At 39.4% G+C, this 19,034-nt stretch overlaps 1 protein-coding gene across 27 annotated transcripts in view; it reads left to right on the top strand.

The window, feature by feature from the left end:
* camk2g2 (calcium/calmodulin-dependent protein kinase (CaM kinase) II gamma 2) overlaps window positions 1–19,034 on the top strand; it is a 76,820-nt gene that overhangs the window by 50,368 nt on the left and 7,418 nt on the right. Inside the window, exons 10-20 of one of the 27 annotated variants that reach the window (XM_085181697.1) lie at window positions 172–294; window positions 3,204–3,287; window positions 3,369–3,411; window positions 4,119–4,178; window positions 7,453–7,493; window positions 11,413–11,493; window positions 13,726–13,770; window positions 14,657–14,711; window positions 17,550–17,654; window positions 18,005–18,133; window positions 18,845–18,920. In XM_085181697.1, coding sequence (XP_085037823.1) covers window positions 172–294; window positions 3,204–3,287; window positions 3,369–3,411; window positions 4,119–4,178; window positions 7,453–7,493; window positions 11,413–11,493; window positions 13,726–13,770; window positions 14,657–14,711; window positions 17,550–17,654; window positions 18,005–18,133; window positions 18,845–18,920 — 842 coding nt within the window. Of the gene's footprint in view, window positions 1–171; window positions 295–3,203; window positions 3,288–3,368; window positions 3,412–4,118; window positions 4,179–7,452; window positions 7,494–8,248; window positions 8,282–11,412; window positions 11,494–13,725; window positions 13,771–14,656; window positions 14,712–17,549; window positions 17,655–18,004; window positions 18,134–18,844; window positions 18,921–19,034 lie in introns of all 27 variants that reach the window. The other 26 variants (XM_085181698.1, XM_085181702.1, XM_085181704.1 and 23 more) reach the window with 26 other exon arrangements.

Raw genomic sequence — 19,034 nt, 5'->3', positions numbered from 1 at the left:
TCAGTTGTGCTGGAATGCCAGTGTTAAAATTTAAAATACGTGCTAAATATAGAAATGTCTAATCAATGCTAAACAACAGCAAGTTAATCATGGTTTGGAAACATCAGTTTTTGTTTTACCAATTTTTCAGTCATAGTGATATGTTTCTTCCTCCTCTTCGCCTTCCTTCAGTTTCCGTCTCCTGAGTGGGACACAGTGACCCCTGAGGCCAAGAATTTGATCAATCAGATGTTAACGATTAACCCCGCCAAAAGAATCACTGCCGACCAGGCCCTCAAGCATCCCTGGGTCTGCGTAAGTCACACTTGTCTTTATCGTTGTTTTTTATGTAGTTTTTCTTGCCAACTTTAAACAAATCATGTCACAGTTTTTCTTTCTTAAGCACTCTTACATAGGGATGGGTATTGATAAGATTTTCACGATTCCGATTCCATTTTCGATTCTGTTTAACGATTCGATTCTTTATCGATTCTCTTATCGATTCTTTTTAAAAAAGGAGAACACTAAGGTCTAATAGCTTAGAACTTTGTTTTATATCTTCTCTTTGAACAAGATAGAAATTTAGGAGTAACATGGCCTTACATACCCAACAGTGAGATCTTAAGAGATCCACAGCCTACGGCTCTTCAATGGGGTGTCACAAGGTCCCCAGGAAAAAAAATTGTAAATGTAAAATAATAAAATAAATATTCTTCTGTAGCAATAACAAAGTATAACATCAATTATTCTGTAGCAATTACAGAAGAATATCCAGTAATGTCCCTGCCTACAATTAAACATATTCACTTACCGAAAATCATCTGCTGTGGCAAATGGGTGCAAACCTTTGACCACAAACTTAGTCACTGCTTGGTGACATTTGTCTATCCTAGCCTGAAAGGAGACGCTAACGGTAGACTGCAGTGAGAACTGCCAGCATCTGAGCCAGACTCTGTCTGTCTCTCTCATCATGGTCATCTAAATGCACAGTAATGGCAGGTTTTGTAATAAGGCAGATCGCGCTAACATAATATGCACTGTTAGTTGATTATTTACTTGCCGCATTAACGGGAGAGGACGTGCAAACGTTACCGCTGCTGCTGGGTTGAGATTCACGAGTCCGGAGCGGAATTAAAAACACGACATTCATTTAAGGTCATCGTGTGTTTTGTGAGCAAATGCTTTTGTATATTTGTAGTGTTTCCTCCCTTAAATGAAATATCTACTTTGCAAGTATTGCAAGTTGCCCTGTTGTCATCCATTCTCGTAAAGCAAAACCAAACTTTTGAGCGTTTGAGCCGCTTAGGCGCCGTGTTTCCTGCCAGGTAAATGACGCTCCGCAACGTGGTGACGTCATTCGGGGCGACTGGAATCGATAAGGGAATCGTTTTCAAAAATGGCAAACAATTCCAAGGAATTGAAACACTGGGAACCGGTTCTCAACAAGAACCGGTTTTCGATACCCATCCCTGCTCTTACATCAGCACAGCCCAGGAACACCTGTCTTACACTGTATTTCATTTCTAACACAGCTATTCAGAATAACAGCACATCTTTGATCCAAATGGCTAGTTTTAAAAACATGCACAGAATTGCATTATATACTAGAGCAGAATTTGTAGCTTTTTGTAGGTTGAGACATAAAAGTTTGGGTTTATTTGTCTCACATTTGGACAAGACGGACATTTAAGGAACTCAGAAAAGACCTGCAGTGTCATAAGTCATAATTTTAACACCAATAACAATTTAACAGCATAAATGTAGTTTGTTATCAGATAAAGCAAAAGGACAATAATTTCCATTTTTATTGTTAAGGAGTTGAGTAAGGAGTCGCCTAGATAATGTAAGAGCCCCGTAGGCTTATCTTACAGCTCCCACTTCTAAAAGTTTTCATTTATAAGTCCCTGACAAAGCAGGCTTTTTCATTCTGTTTGGTATCACAGAGGAGTTGGAATACACATGAGCCACTCCTGTCTGTTGATGAAAAGCTACTCAGGGGAGCATATCAGAGCTGTAGAGCATTAAAAAGAATTCATTGTTGCAGTTGTACACAATGCCATTATTGTCATAGCCTCAAAATGGTGATTAAATGTTTCTTACCAGAATGCACCTTTGGAGTCACGGTCCCTTTCTCTTGTATTTTAATGTTCATGAGTTTTTATCTTTTCAAAGACATTTTCTAAAGCAGTTCTTCATCTCGTCCCATAACATATCTGTGAGTTCAATCTCAAGTCAACGATACATATACAGGCTCTATAAAGAAGATGGATGCTTACACATAGATGCTTCAGTGTCAGTGCTATAGAAGAGGTGGTGTATGTAACCACCACCACCTCTTCTATATTCACTATATTTAGACAAGAGGGTGGAGTGTTAAGTTACCAGCTGGTTTGGCCTCAGTCACAGAGACCTAGAGACCAGTCGCTAAGGAAAAGTGTGCATTTCCCTACTGATTGGCAAATGGTTGCTGGCAAAGAGGGTGCTTCATCAAAAACCTCCTTGTAATTGCTTTTTTTGCAGGTGGATTTTCAAAGTCACCAGTAGTTTGCGTGGAAGTTGCCGACTTGTACGCAAACACTCAACAACTGACTTGTAGTCAGTTAAGTGAAACTTAAATTGCAATGCATACTGAAAATGGAGAACATTTGCCTTCAGAGTAAATGTTGTGCCTTACTGCTGAAACCATTATGTTTTAAAAGGTGCGGCTTTTACTTTGTTGGGAAACTGTCCCCATTTCCAGTTTCATTACAGAATAGTTGGCAGGTGTTTGCAGACAAGCAGGCATCCTCTGCTGGGTGACCATGGAAATCTGCTAGTGACCAAAGCTATCACAAGGAGATTATTAGTGCAGCACCCTCTTTGTGACTCACTTTGCCACCGGTTTCTTTAAAAAGATAGCAAGCAGCCTCCCACAACCAACTGCCAACTGGTAATACACATTTTTATCTGACAACCGGTGGTTACCAGGTGGTAACTATGTGATAAACGGTAAAATATTCCAAAAGCACAGATATAATTAAAAGGTCTTGTTCAGAATAGCACTGGTGAGGCCTAGCAGACAGTGACTGGGTACATCTGCCTGTGTAAGAATACCTGTCTGTCCAATATGGCAGCACCCCTAACTTTAGGTCTTACCAGTATAAAAATGGACGAGTTATTAAAAAAGTGGCATTGACGGTGTAGCAGTGATATACTTAATGTTGCCCTTTCCTCTTTACTTAAAGCAACGATCCACTGTGGCCTCCATGATGCACCGTCAAGAGACTGTGGAATGTCTGCGCAAGTTCAATGCCAGAAGGAAGCTTAAAGTAAGCACGAACACAGTTAAACATACACATAACTGACTAGCGTATGCTTATAATCTTGTATATTATTTGCCTTGACTCTAGGGAGCTATCCTCACTACGATGCTCGTGTCCAGGAACTTTTCAGGTGAGCTTTTGTAGTTAGTTTAAAATTGTCAACACTCAGTAGGAGCGCACTTCTTTACAGATCCTATCTCTCATAGAAGCCAAGTGATACATGTCACTGTTGTTCTGCTACTGTATCTCCAGTCTACCATCTTCTTCCCTTAGCCACACCGATTGGATTTGATTTTGCACTTCAGGGGTTTGGCTTGGATTTCATCCTCATAAGCAGTTTGATCACAGTGCACTTTTGATTGAACAACCTATTTGCGGGCTGGACAATGGACTTGCAAGCTAATGCACTAATGCTATCGGCCCTGTGTTTATATGCCTTCATGTAAGCAAAGCAGCTCCATTGGATTATGTCCATCTACTTTGTAAAGGCTAGGACTGATCCAGACTGAAGTAAGCAGACCAGCCAGACCTCTGAAATGCTTTGTTCATAAGCCTAGGCTTGTTTATTCACTGTAGAATAAACAAAGAAGTAAAATCAGTAAGTTGGGGCTCAGACATTTTATTTCTGACAATATTTTCCCATCTGTTGCTTTACTTCATCCTAATAAAAATGGAGTTTGGTATTACATCATTTTATTGATTAAATTAAAATGTCAAAAACACTAAGCAGGTCTCTTGGAAGCACAAAAAGTTATTAAAGAAAAAAGAAGAAGGAGACTTTCATGGTTTAGTGGGGCTCTCTTCCAGTAGTGCACTGAATTCCTCTTTGTCTAATAGTGGGACGGCAGCACACCAGTCCTGCCGCTACCACCAGCACGGCCGCAATGGCTCAGGAAGGTACGTTTGCTAGAGGGGGTGTTGGAGTCGGGCACTGCCAGCTTCGTGCTGAGGTTTTTGGCATCTGGCCTGGGCTGCTTGAACCCTCCCCTCCCCCCACCACCACAACCACCTGCTGCCTGCACACTGATGGATCACGTTTATGTGGTCATCACTGCACTGGGGCATCTTACAGTCACATACGAACATATAAATAAAAGCCACAGATGAAGCTCAGCTACTGACCTTTCAGTACTCCTGGGCTTCCTAATGGTCTAATAAACAGACCTCCTCTCAAGGACTGGATATTTAATTTCCTGTGTCGAACACAACAGCCATTTAAATGACACCCAGCATGACCCTCTGACCTTCTTCCAACTACCCCAGCTGTCACCAAGCAAAGCTCAGGTTATATATCTTTGCATTAGCACAAATATCACAGGTTGTTTTTCTCTGCTGCATCGCCATTCATATTACCAATATGAACAGAAATTCCAGTATTTAACTCGGAACTCTTGCAGCTTTGCCTTCTTCAAATTGATCTGGATCCACAGTACTGATGCCCAGTCGATGCCTGCCTGTGCTCACTGCAACCTTCCCTTGGCATGGCTCTGGCGCCAACAGCCAGCCAAGCATGTTTATGAGCGTACAGTGCAGTTTGCCAACCTGCATGGGAAGCTGGATAAACAGAATGCAAAGTGTCCTGTGTTAACTATTTTCTTTGTCTCTTCTCTCCTGCCTGCTCTTGTTTTTGTTTGAGCAAATACAACTAAAAAGGAAAAAAAACAGTTTGCTTCAAACAAAGTGCTTATGCCGTTATCAGGTCATCATTATGCAGATATATATTAACACAAACACAGTGATATCGCTTAGGGGGGTATCAGCACATGGATGGCTTTGGTTTGTGGTTTCACATTACTGATATTTTTTAACTAAGACAGATCACATTTGCAGCTAATGATTTTTAATTTAGTTAAAATCTCCCTTAACTCCCAATAAACCTTTACATTATTTAAGAGATTACATCTTGTTCTCCAGTGGCAAACTTTTAGCTCTACCTCCGAGGGTGATGATTCAGGACAGCTTTGTTTTCAGGCATGCTCAAACTAATTAGTTTGTTTGAAGCATACTGAACCTTTAACACGTGTGGGTCATATGACAGCGCTGGCTGCTTGCTTAAAGAGGACTTATTAAGCTTTTCTTTCAGCTGTATATTTTTATTTTTGGAATTCATAGTTAAAAGTTTCTTAATCTTATACAGAGGACACTTAGTTCATCATTTGACTGAAGCTAGCAGCTTTAACACTGCTTTCCTCTGATTGGCTGCACCTCACAAACAGGAGTTTGAACAGCAGGTAGGCGGGGCTGCTGTATTCAAAAGTAGACATTACTGTAATAGGAATATCCACACTCTTTGAGATCATGCAAAACCAAATTTAAAACTGAGTGCTTAGAGCTCACTTGTACATTCGCTGATGATACAACTGATGTGCCACGTTTCATAAGAACCCTTGCAACATTATGTAAGTAACAGAAAATAAGGAAAAGTGTAATGGGTCCCCTTTAAAGGCTGGTCATACAGGAAAAAACTGTCTGATTAACAAGAGGATGCTTTGCAGATAAAATGTTAATGACTTTCCCTTTTTTGCTCAATTCCAACTGTCAAATTTCTTCACTTAACAAAATGCAGTGTTGTCACGTACAGTGTTACAGTGAAGAAATCAGACTTGAATTTGTACAGATGACATCCTGAAGTTAAAGGTTTCTGCTGAGAATGCACCACTCAGCTCCTTTTATGGGGAAGACTTTGAAGTTGATGTTGCATGCCAGACATTTTGATGACTGCATGAACCATCACCTCTGTGAAAATGATTAAAGAATGCCTTTTAACGCGCAGTAACAGCCTGACAGGTGTTGCCTGCAGTTGTCATCTTTCAGTTCAGATGTTAAGATGCAGATATTAAATACATTACTGTTCTCTTACCTTTTTCATTGCCATCCTTCCTTCTTTTTGAATGGAAGGTAAGGGTGAATCATTGGAACATGGCTCAAATACAAATGATTGTTGGTAAAATGTTTATTTTTAGTCAGTGTTTGTGTGTTAATGCATGTGTTTTATTACATTTCCTTTTTGTCAGGTGGAGTGGTGTCATTTGTGTGTTGTTAAAACTGTGGTCAGGTTTTCAGGTACACATACATGCCTCCTAACATAAACTACATTATAGGGATGAAGGTGGCGTTTGACATGGCCAAAGTGATCTTATTAAATAAATTATCAGCAGTTCTGTAATTGACATTAAACATAAAAGTATATTTTCCTTGTTTCAACAAAAAACAAGGTAAAGATAAATAAAAATATCTCTTTTACTCATTCATAAGCTTAGTCATGTATTAATTCTCATTGGCCTCCTGAAAGCAGATGAATAAAATCAAACACCAGAGCAGGATATATGAAATATTAGAAGTGTTATGAACTGAGCTGAAACTGATGTTATCATTGTGGAAAGTGAACAAAAAGTGTTTACTGTTTAACATTTTGACAGTTTAGAGGATTATTGGAGCCAAAATTATGGTTGAGCCAGAAATCCACACAGTACCATAAACAAATGAAACCAAATTTAAAATGAGCTTTAAAGCTCAGAAAATTAACATGTGGTTTTACTAGGAACTTGTAATGCTGACCTGCTCTCACAGTCAGAATCACCTTTTTTGAATTTAATTGTTTCCCTGTATTATTTTTTTTAATGATTTTACTGTTTTAGAATTTGGATTCTCCATACAATAGTTGTGAATTACTGAAATTTAATTTTTTAACTAAATAATGTTTACAATCTTGGTGTAAAAACTGTAACAATGCAGTGGAAATAAAATGCGGAACTTGCACGTTACTGGGCAAAACAATCTGCATAGTCACTGTAGTGTACATTATAATGAAAAATAATTATGAATGGGGCTACGTCGATGTGTCTGTTTTTATACAATGATTTCAATTTTGCCAACAAGTTATGTTTTTGATTTTCACGTTATCATTTTGCTTTGTCTGTATCATCACTACTGAAGTCTCTTTAATTCCCTGTTTATCCACAGTGGTTCATAAAGTAAACTTTTTGATGGGATCGTCCATCATACAACAGCTCTGCTGTTAGAAATATCAATGTGAAGTCAGTTTTGTCAAACCTGATAAACTCTTAGGCCGTCTTTTGTCGTGCTGACTGAGTGATTTCAGCTCTTCTGTTGATTGGACAGCTGTCCCCCTTAAACTGCGTCCTCATCATCTTTTCTCACTTTCTTTCAGCGTGTAAAACCTTACTAAACAAAAAGTCGGACGGTGTGAAGGTAAGCTCTCTGACCCATGAGGGTTTTCTTGATGGGACTTATGTACTTAACTTACTCTCCTTATCTTTTATCTCCTTTTTGGTCTGTCCCCCTAATTACTGTCTGAGACCATTTTTAACTGTGATATGATGGAACAAGATCAATTAGACCACCTCTGTGCTCTGGTGCAACATGGTCTTTTTTCTGTTTAATGTATTTTAAAGATTTTTGTGACTTAGGGGATAGGATTTATTTTAGAAATGAACGTATGTTCATAAGAAATCAGTTAACTCACATTGAGATTAAAGTAGATCTAACGAGCTTACCTAAAGATTAAAAAGCTTTTAAAATGGTGTTTTTAACCAGCCGTTTTTCTTTGACTCACAGCGATTTTTATTTTGATCAACAGTCAGCGTCAGTGCATGCAATGAACTGCCGTACTCACCAAGGGCAAAACAAAACTCCCATTACATACAGTAACTTAAACAGTAACTAAACCCTTAAACATTAGAAAATGCACAACCAGTTATTGAACACCAATAAAATAATTTCCAATATTTTTTCTATTTTTTAACCCCCCTTTTTATTTGCAGCTGATTCCGATTTTTCTGAATCCCTTTATCTCATCTTTATTCCTGTGTAAGCTTGTGCAGCTGTTTTGTTTTTTACTATCTTTCTGGGATCAATCTGGCAGCTTCACTTTTTTGTCTTTTTTGATTAGTTCCCGATGAATCCTTATTTTTTTTTCCCTCCTCTTTTCCATTGCTGTCTGTCAGAAAAGGAAGTCCAGCTCAAGTGTTTGTTTGATGGTGAGATCGGCTCTGTCGTTTTTGTTCATTTTTTTTTTTATTTTTTACTTTTTTTTTGTCCGTCTTCTTTGCGAGTCTTTGCCCGTCCAGCTCTCCCTTTACCCTCTCTGTTTCATTTTTTTCCCTTTTGTGCAGAGATGCTTTAGGGGTCGTTTATGGCAATTTTTGTTGGATTTTTCCAAATTCATACAACATCCCTGCATTCCCTTCCTCTGGAAGCGCCACCAAAACCATTTAAAGAAATAATACACACACACACACGCGCTTCACTATCCAGTTACCCCCTTCTGATGTGCGACTCATTGACCCATGGATCTGCATTTTCGCTTCATACCTGACCATCACCGTGGGACAACTGAATCCCTGCTAATCTAAAGATACCACCATTTTTCTTTTTTTCAGTTGTTGCATGTTTATCGTACCCTCATTATGTTTCATTTAAGTGAATTCTTCTTTCCCCTTTTTACCGTAAATAAAACAGCTGTCTTTGTCACCTGCAGATAATTTCTCCGATATGAGCTAGAGAAAGTGTGGGCTTCTAAATTCTGAATATAAAATAATCAAGTAAAAAGATTGTTTTCTTATTTCTCTGTTAATCTGTTTGGATGGTTACATTTTTCCCTCACTACATTTTTTTCCAAAGTAAAAGTGATACAAAACTAGTTAATAGTGTACATTTATTAGTGGTAGGTTTGCATATCCTTGGAAAACATACCAAAATAATTGCCTTAGCTGCTTTAAATACAAAGTCCAGTTTATCCTCATCTCTCCGAAAAGACGTCACAATTTCAAAAGAACAGAAAACTTTATTAAAAGAAAAGTACTACACAGTTTTGTTTATTTTTGTAGATGGAAACTGAGGTTCAAGATTTCAGGTTGCACTAAGAAATAACTCGGTTTGAGGCCTAATTAGCATTTTCAGACATTAATAACATGCTGTTCTGAATATTTTGATTCTGGTAAACAGCTTTTTTGAGGAGGCTTGGGGGAAAATAATCTTAAAAGGACCTCGTGTTTGTGTTTCTGTGCTTTTCTATTCCAAATTCTGCTCAAGTTGTTTTAATAGCACTGAAGTGCTCAGATTCACCAAGTTAACAGATATGGGGTTTTTTTAGAAAGAGGAACAAGGCTACATGTCGGCTCATGACCTTGATCAGTTAGGTCCAAACAAAGTGGCTCCACAATGCTGTCATGATTGCAAGTCATGTTATGGAAGTATATTTTTTATATTTGAACTTCTTGAAAGTTAAATGTTTCTTATTCATGAGAAATGTTTCTCCTCCAGCCCTGAAATGCAGTAAAAGATGTCAAATCTGTAATCTGCCTTGTTGATGGTGTCAGCATTGCACATTAGTTATTCTGTTAGAAGTTGTTCCTAGTAGGCCTCAGAGACTGCCAAAAATACTGTTTAAAGTCACACTGGGGTAATTTGCTCTTCTGAGAGTTGCAGAAAAACAGCTAAAAACTCCCAGCCTTAATCTTTCACTGACGTAATCCATTCGTCCACACCTCTCAACTTTCCTGTGGGAATATTTGTATTCCCCTTTCCCTCGAGTTAGCTCGAGGCGAAAAGGAGAGTCCAGCTGAAACAGTGTTCTCTTGTTCACATCATACATTCCAGCCTCAGTCTGCAGCTGTAACATAACCTATATCTTAGTCATCCAGCGGAAACATTACTACAGCTTTTAGGAGCAAGTGAGTGAAAAATTATGTTAACTCATAAGCAAGACAAAAATATCCAAACGTGTAGTCCTTGTGGTTTTTAAGCTCTCTAAACACATAGATCCTACATTTTCCATAATGCAATCAACGCCATCTTTTTGTCATACCCTCTCTGCCTGCTGAATAATTTTTTACTGTACCTGGTTGTTTTGTTTTTTGTTTTGTTTTTGCTTACAAAAGCTAATTTTTGGCAAGTTTTGCAGAACGTTTCTTTATGGCTTGCACAAATCACCACAGTGAAGTACGAAACACCTTGTAAATGTGTCTCCTACCTTGGATTGCACTTCATGACTTTAATTATATTAGTAGGTTCCCCAAGAGTGCAGCCAATGTCATTTTAATTACATTTTGTACAATCTATATCATAGCTAAACATAAATATGAATTCAGAACATATTTTTTCAAATTAAACTTTCCTTCCTTCAGCTGTAAAAGTCTGATGTTGTATTATCGTCATCCTGCCAGGTGGGCAGGACCATAGAGACCAAAGTTTCTGAATGCAATAACTCCAGAATGAAAAAACACAGCAGCTTAAATTCCCACAGTAGGTGTATTTACTAAAAAAAGTTGTGACCTCGACCTTAATGCCATGTAATAACTTGAGAACAAGGCAATGTATGATTTTCAAATTGATAAAACACGTGTATCCACTAGGAGGCTGAGGGGGTATTGTTGGCCGCTGTATTTTGTTTTCTTTAAAATTAAAATGTAAATGTTGCTGTGAGTATTTTTTTTTAATTAGCAGCCAACATTTGAAAAAGGTTTAGACAGATTTCACTTTTTAAAACTCAAAGCCATAAATAGGATCTGTTCAAGATGATCCTTTAAGTAGTTTTGTGTGTAAAATAGGCTTTACTGTTATCTTTGTGTGAGCTAATGAAGGGGAAAAACGGCTTAAACCACATATCTGTTGCATGCGTTCACACAATAGAGAAAAACCTGCTACCCAAGGCCTTTCACTGCATGCACAGACCTGGACTGCTGAGCTCGCTTTAGATACAGACTGATTTCTCTTTCTATCTCAGCAAATGATTCACATTTTTTTAAGTGCTGGGGAAAAAAATAAGTCATTCACCCTTAATATATGTTAACAATTCACAATTTTATTAAAGGCATAAAAAGATTTTGTTTTGGTTACTTTGTATCTATGAGTTCTTGATCATGAAAAGAAACGTTAAAACTACATGCAGAGCAGAAATACTGATGACTGCACCTGCCCTTTAAAATGCAAAGATAGGAAGGTGCAGATATTAAGTTTAACATCTGCACATACAGCTCTTGCCCTGACTGTGCAGCGTATAGTCCGTGTAATGGCTCCATTCCTATATTCCACCTATGATTCCCATAGCTTGGTTCATGGTTTAGTGGGAGGAGTGGGAGTCACTCTGTGTTGTGTTTCTTTGCCCCAGTCGCAGGGAAACAACAGTAAAAACAGTGTAGTAAGCAGCAGCAGCACCAAAGACAGCAGCATGTCATCTTCAGCACCAATGGTACCTCATCTCTATTTGGTTTCTTTGCTTTTAATAGCATCATTTCATTGTTTCCCATCTTCTTATCGTTTAGTTCTATCCCCTCATAATCTTTTTGTCGCTTCCCATGTTAAGTAAAACCTTTTCCTTGTCCTCTGTCTCATCGATCATTGTCTGCCTCTCTGCTTCCGTTTCGAACACAAACTGTGATCTTGGCGGTGAATTTGATGACTTTAAAATTAAATGACTGGCTTGCCCCTTTGAGTTTGTCTCTCCTGGCTTGTGTTTTACCCATACCTCCGTGGACACACCTTCATATATTTACCCGGTGCCTGACAGGTAGACAAATGACTTTCATTTTCCAGTACAACAGCAGACACTTCAATCAAGTTCTGCTCAACCACATCCTCGTGACTCCTTTGTGTGTTCAACTATGTCACCAGAGCTTTGTTGATGCTTTGCCTTTGAAGTGGAGGTTATTGCCTCTACATCAAAAGATGACCTTTCACAAATTGCTCTTCAATTTCTGAATGGTAAATGATGGGGGCTTCTGGGTAAAACAGCAGCCTGAGTTGACAAATGAAAAACAAGCCATATTTTTGCAAGAGGATGCAGCCCCTGTGTTTGTGGGATCGAGTCATTTATACAACAAACAAGAGTTTGCACGATGTTTGTCTCAGGTTGGTTAAATGGAAACGATGGCAACATAACACACGACAAGGAAATGTGCACTTAATGTGTACTTCATTTCTAATTAATACAAAAACTTTCTGTCTCCTGATAGTTTGATCTGGCTACTTGAATTAAAAAAAAACCCTAAAATGATCAGAAATGGTCCATTGCATTAGTGGGAAATAAATAAATATCATGCCTATCATGTCTTAAGCCTAGCATAAGACTGTAAACCAAAACATCTAAGTAACAAAATCTAGCACAAATAGGTGTTTTGAAGACTTAAGAATATTTCCAGTAATTAACTGTCTCTATAAAGTCAAAATGTCATTTGATACTGTTTGTTTTCTTTAACAAGATATTTCCAGTCTTCATTGCTAGCTTTTAGTCTCATTGAATATAACATAGTAAAAAAAAGATTTGGTATTTTATTGTTGTAATTTTGTCATGCTTGTCTGAATGTCAGTGGGATTACTTGTAAAAATAAAGATTACATTAAAACAAATAAGAACTTTTTGCTAAATTTAGTCCCAAATAATGTCAAAAAGAAGGATGAGGGAAGATAAACTCATCCTACCTTAGCTTGCCTTTTCTTGTCAGAGCCAGCCCTCACACTCTCCAGTTTCAAAACAGAAGATGGCAACAGTCAAAATCCTCAGTTTAAAGCTTTATAAAAGGCTTCCATCATTTATATACAGTATACGACATTTACCACACAAACATAACAGCATCAGTATTTTTATTTTAATCTGCAAGAATGCATGCATTTTATATATATATCTATATATTTGATTCTTATAGAGCCCAGACTGCCTTCCCAGCAACTGGACCAGTCCCCATAAGAGTTTACAACCTGGGACTGTCGTCTCGCTGCCGTTACTTATAATACTTTAAATTCTGCATAATCCCATATGTCACTGAAGGGGCTGCATCTTCTAAAAGTTGGGTCCAGGGTTGGTGGAGATCATGCAAGTGCTCCTGACTGATTAAACCAGGATACCGTGGGTTTGTTTTCCAAACTGTCCAGTACTTGAGCTCTTGAATTGCTTTGTGCTAAATGTTTATGTCACAGGGTCAAGGCTGGGGATGAGGAGTTGTTGCACAAACACAATTCACCATTAAACCAGTCTTCAGCCCACATGGGATGGAGGGTTGAGATGTGAAAGATTATCTAGTAGTTATCCATTTACTAGCTTAGCTTTAAAGTCACTCTAGCTATGTGTAGGTTTTTTTAATATGGTTTACAAATTGCAAACCCCTCCTCCTCAGTCATGGCCTTGGCTGGTGGTGGATATGTGTACAGCTGTGTTCATGGCTGTTTTCATCCATTTCGGAGGTTCTAAAACAGTCCTGTAGGCCACAGTGCTGGTGAATGGGGAAACAGACTGATACTGAGCGCCTTGACATCAACAATCGTGGATTTTTATTACCATAAATGTTCCACAGCCTCTGCACTGTGCTTTGTTTTGGTGTGCCCTCATGCGTCTGTCGTCATGATATTCCCTGGCATCTTTTGCTGGTGCCCACCCCCTCCCTATCATACACTCCCTGCATGGTAAAGTGTCTCCTACCTCCCCCCAGGAAGCCCAGACAACTGTTGTACACAACCCAGCAGACGGCACCAAGGTAAGCTGCTTCTACTCCAGCCTCAAACCACCAGCCACTACTAACTAACACTCGTGGAGGATTTTCTCTAATATTTCTGCATACACCACCATTAAAATAATTATACACTTCTTGTTTAAGGTGATAGTCTGCTTATGTAAGAACACAGGAATACAACCTTTGATATTTTCATAGTTTTTTTTATTATTATTTTCAATCTGCTTCCCTTTGAGATGGTTTAGTTGATCCTCAGGTTTTTTCCCCTCAGAGGACCTGATATTGACAGACTACAAACTTTTTATTGCCTTTTCCAAACTTGCAAATACTCATGGTACCCTACTACTACTCTTTATGTGAAAGAGAAAATCCTACACGCACTGTCTTTAAAAGCAGCACAAACAGACTCTTTACTAAAACAGAAACCAAGTGCCGCACAGCTTTCACTGTTGTGTTGGTGCACACACGTTTGTTAAATATCAGTGTCACTACATATTCAAATGCTGATGGTGTTGCACTATTTCCTGTCCACTGAAACTTTTCTCACGTTGCCACATGGGCATGTTTCCTCTCGAGAAGCGGTTCTGCACTAATCTTCTCTCACACACGCCTTCCTGTTAAAAATTCATTTTAAACTGCTCCCACACGTTGCCGTAATGTGTGGCTCTCTGCGCTTCTCTTCGCTGCTGTTCTGGCTGGTTTGTGCTCCTGGGAGGGAGTCATGTACCCGTCCATCTGTCCATCAGGTTGTCTCTGTGTTTTTATAGGCGTCTAGAGCATCCCAAACCTGTCTCAGCTACAAATTAAAAGATGATTGTCCACCTCTCCCTTATCCAACTTTTTCCTCTTCCACCCACTCCTCCTCTCTCCATCCACCTCTCTTTTTGTCTCACCCCTTTGTGTTTGACAGGGCTCCACTGAGAGCTGTAATAACATAGAAGAGGAGGAGATGAAAGGTAGGAAAGGTACTTGTCCAACTTTCACCTACTCTGCATGCATTGGTTCACTTTGCATCCAATCCAGATCAGATAGATTAAAAAAATGACAAAATATTTATTTCCTCGCTTTATGTTAAGGTGATGCATGTCCTCTAGGTAGAGCTTTCAGGAATCTGTCAACTCTGCTTTTCCACTGCAAAGAGCTTCCGTCAGAGCACTTCAGGCTGGGATAGTCAGTACGTTTTGGAGTTGGAGGAGCATTGCAGGAAAGAAACGCTACGTCTGAACGCTGTGCTGTGCATGTTGACTGACTTAAACAGTACTGCTATGCCAGATAATATGCTTTTTCTGTTGTCTCGACTAATTCCTGTAGGAGGGCCTAATGGGTGAGCCTTGTCCTCAATGCTGCACTCACGCTAGGGAAAATGACCAAAAATATTGCAAGCATGTGAACTTGTGATCTTCTTGGCATTGAAATAGATGCTATAAGACGGGGACCAGGTGTGTGACTAGTCAGTTGCAGTCGTCAAAGAAACTTTGGTGTATCAGAACGGCAATGAAATGACAAAGGAGTCAGTCCTGATTGGATAATGTCAGGTTGGCAATTAAATGCAGTCTGCTTGTGATGATATGGGAGTTAACGGTGACAAGTCGGCACAAATCCGTTGCTTCCTACACACAGAAATTCACATTAACTACTTATACTCAGAAGATTTCTCCATAAAGAGAGATGTATTGCTCCAGGACAGATATTTAACTGCAACCTTGCTTTTATAAAGCATTATAACCAGAATACAACCATTTGATTTGGGTCCTTGCTGTAAAAAGCCATGCAGCAGACGAGTTGTGGTCATTGATGACAATGTTTGTTTGTGAATCAGATGGAAATTATATACAAACATTTACTAATCTGTCCTGAGAAGGATTGCAGTCGAGTCAGAAGCATCCCACCAGGTGACCTGTGCAATCATACGGGTAATCAGTTGTCAAATAAAATTCAGTGCAATGAACCATCTTTTTTTTTTTCTTCTTAGTTGCAAGGTTCATATTTTTACTTAAGTGACTGAGCTATAAGAAAGTTAAATATCAAAGCAGGATGAAGGTTTGCAGTCCTGCCATTTTTTTGGGATAGATTGTTCTGCAAACAACAAATGAAACGAACGTTTATTACTTCAAAGTAATTTTTTTGTCTTTACTGGAGGATTATCTGCAAATGTTTTGAAAGATGCTGTAATCACTTTAAAGTTCTGCCCGTTGTGACTTTTAATCACAGTTGTATTAGAAAGTGAAAGCCATGGCTTTGGTGAGCAGTACCTCATGGATCTGCGGCAGGGATTAGAAAGAATGACTGAGAGTAAACACTGCTGTGTGTAGAGAACAGGAGTATTCTGCTCTTACAGTAATTACATCATCATCTGAATAAGTCCAAACAAAGGATCCCTTGGTAATGACACCTCCAAAGCTTACTGTTGTGTGTTCCACGTGACGGTATCTTTGCCTCATTTCGATTGTTGTTTGCGTGAGTGTGTGTATGCTGCCATCAAACACCACTTAAGCCTTTAATTAAGCCATCTTCAGCCTCAGGGATGACCTTTTAAGGTTTCTCAGTTGAATGAAGTAGCACAGAGCTACCTGCAGCTTCCTAGAAAGGAGTTAATCCTGTTACTTAAGGCGACGTTCATGGATTTACTACCACTTGATCTTAAAAAGCATCATTACTAACATGCAATCAAGACGCCTTTGTTTATCGTGTCTCTATTGTCTTTCTCTGAGTTTGAATGCTTTTATAATTTGTTGGATGAAAGAATCTGCTTGATTAGTGTTAGCTCTTTTGTCTACTCTGGATGTTAAATCTTCAGGTTGTGCGCAGTGGTTTGCACCATCCCTTCACAGCAAGAACATTCTGGGGTTGAATCTCCGGGCTCTTGCTGTGTTTCCATCTGGTAATCCGGACAAAGACATGCATATTAAATTGGCTGGAGATGTGAATAGAGTATAGATAGAAATGCGTAAATACGTAGAATAAAGTGATTTGTGACTATGGTAAAATTGACTTGTGGTTTTAAGTGCTTCAAGTGAACAGTAAGAAAAGCTTGTGTCTAACACAAAACACAAGAAGAAAACAGGAAAGGCCTTAAAGATAAAGAACAAATAAGATATATCAAGCAGATTGTGTTCAGATTTCCAATCTTCTGCAACACGATGAACTAAAACTCTTCACTTTAAATTTAGTTGTGCTGCAGTCTCCTAAAACCATCTGTAATTAAACCGTTGCTGCAGAATCTTATGCCATTTTGTCCTGGACTTGTATTTGCTGCACATTTGAGGCCAGTAATGAATTCAGTTGTTGAAGGTTGTGTTGTGTGTGATCTTTCTCATTTCAAACTTAATCTCTGAAATTAGACATCAGGCTGCTGTGTCTTAATGCTGAAAGCGCGCTCACTTCAGAGCACAAGTGTAGCGCGTGTGTCATGTCCAGCTTGTGTTTCTTTGTAGTTTCTGGTTTGTGCAGCTGGTTTCTATGTTGCAGATCAGCTCTTTGTGTCACTCTTTTTATCTTGCGTTGTGTGATAATACGCGCAGCAATAGCTTGTAGTGCCAAAACATTTAGCCAGCTTATAGAGACGTCATTTTGCAGTATAGCATTCAATAAACTTGACGATTTGCGGATTTCCTTTGGTTTACGTGAGGCTTAAAATTGCATACCTTTCAAAGATGTGAATGACACTGGCAGCCAGTGAGTTTAAGGTGGATTTATGGATGGACAAATGATGAGTTCTTCTCAGATTTTAGGAACATCCTGTGGCCTGCCAATCAGCATGTTTCTGTATGTTTGTTTGTATGTGTGTCCTGTGATGAGAGCAGCAGCCACCAGTGACTCTACCAGTACAGACAGTGCAGGGTTAACACAGTCCAGCACTATTGAGGAGCAGGCGCAGACCCCGTCTCCTCAGTGCCCACCACTCACCTGTAAGTCAGCTGCAGTTCACCCGATTTGCCTCTCAGCTCTGACCTTTCTGGCCTTTTCCTGTTGCACCAGACAACAATATTTCAAGACCAAAATAAAACAAGCAACACAAGACATTATGGTGGTAAAACAGCGACACATGAATAGGAATTTTAGCTCTTCGAGCCATCACCGGCGCTTGTACCATTTCCAGCCCTACTGTGCTGCCATCTACTGGCGCTCTCATATAACTACAGTTTACTGCTTCCCTTCTGTACTATATCTGTATCCAACTTCTTCAACCCACTATTTCATATATTGCAAAGTCATGTATATAACCTTATTTTACCGGGATGACTGTATCTACCTGCAGCTGCTCCCCTGCAGGAGGCTGTTAGCAGCCCCAGTGTTCCTGTAGCTCAGCCCAGCCCAGCTCAGAGCTCGTGTCCTGCACCAGAGTTCACTCTTTCACCCCCCACAGGCAGCAGCAACCTGCAGCAGAGTAAGTGACAGGCAGGTTTTGGTGTGTTTGTGCAAAGGCTCCGAAAGCCTTTTGTTCAAACTGTGCGTCATTTGTTGACAGAAGACTTTATGGACATGCAGGTCTGAGTTTTGCTGGACGTTCTGGCTTAGCTGCTGCATGTTAGCTGATGTCATTTACAACATGAGAATCCATAAAGTCATGTGTGTGAAAATCTCTGCTGGTTACGCTGTGAGTGCGTACATGGAGTTAGTGGCTTTTTGATCAACTCTGCTACAGATTCAGTTTAATAACTGGTGTTTTTGACGATGATTAACCTTCTGCAGTATTTTTGGGTGCTCTCAAATTCAAAAACTGTAGTAAATGATCGGTTTTGTTTGTGAAATATTTTTGGAATTCCTTCTGTCAAGAGAAGTAAGCTTACATGTTTGTTTTAGAGATTTCAGGGTTCAGTGGCCTGTTGAACATTGCATACAGCTTCAAATACTTTTGATTCTGTGTTCAGTATTGAAGTGTGTGATGTGTTTGGGTGACCTTAAATGTCACTGTCATTTATACCAGAGGCGGTGTTCCCGTGTGTAGAGCTTATTTCAAATGTCAGGCAGTAAGTTGAGGGAAAGCATGCGGTGTGGGATGTGCATGTTCAGCCTCCAAATGATCCCTGACAATCTGTGACCTCTTTTGTGTGCCCGCCCTCCTCTTCCCACCAACTCCTCCTCTCTCTGCTTGCAGCTCGTAAACAGGAGATAATAAAGATGACTGAACAGCTGATTGAAGCCATCAACAATGGCGATTTTGAGGCTTACACGTAAGTTTATATATAGAAATCAATAGAATTTTGTGTGTCATCAGTGTTCAAGTGCTTTTACAGCTCTGTGCTAAAGTTTTGAGCAATAGTTCTCCAGGCTGTCCGAGGTCTTTC

This window comes from Neolamprologus multifasciatus, chromosome 13, assembly GCF_963576455.1.
Source record: "Neolamprologus multifasciatus chromosome 13, fNeoMul1.2, whole genome shotgun sequence".
In the NCBI taxonomy this organism is placed as follows: domain Eukaryota; kingdom Metazoa; phylum Chordata; class Actinopteri; order Cichliformes; family Cichlidae; genus Neolamprologus; species Neolamprologus multifasciatus.
Note: the sequence above shows the minus strand (reverse complement) of the source record. Positions and strands in the feature narration are given on the sequence as shown.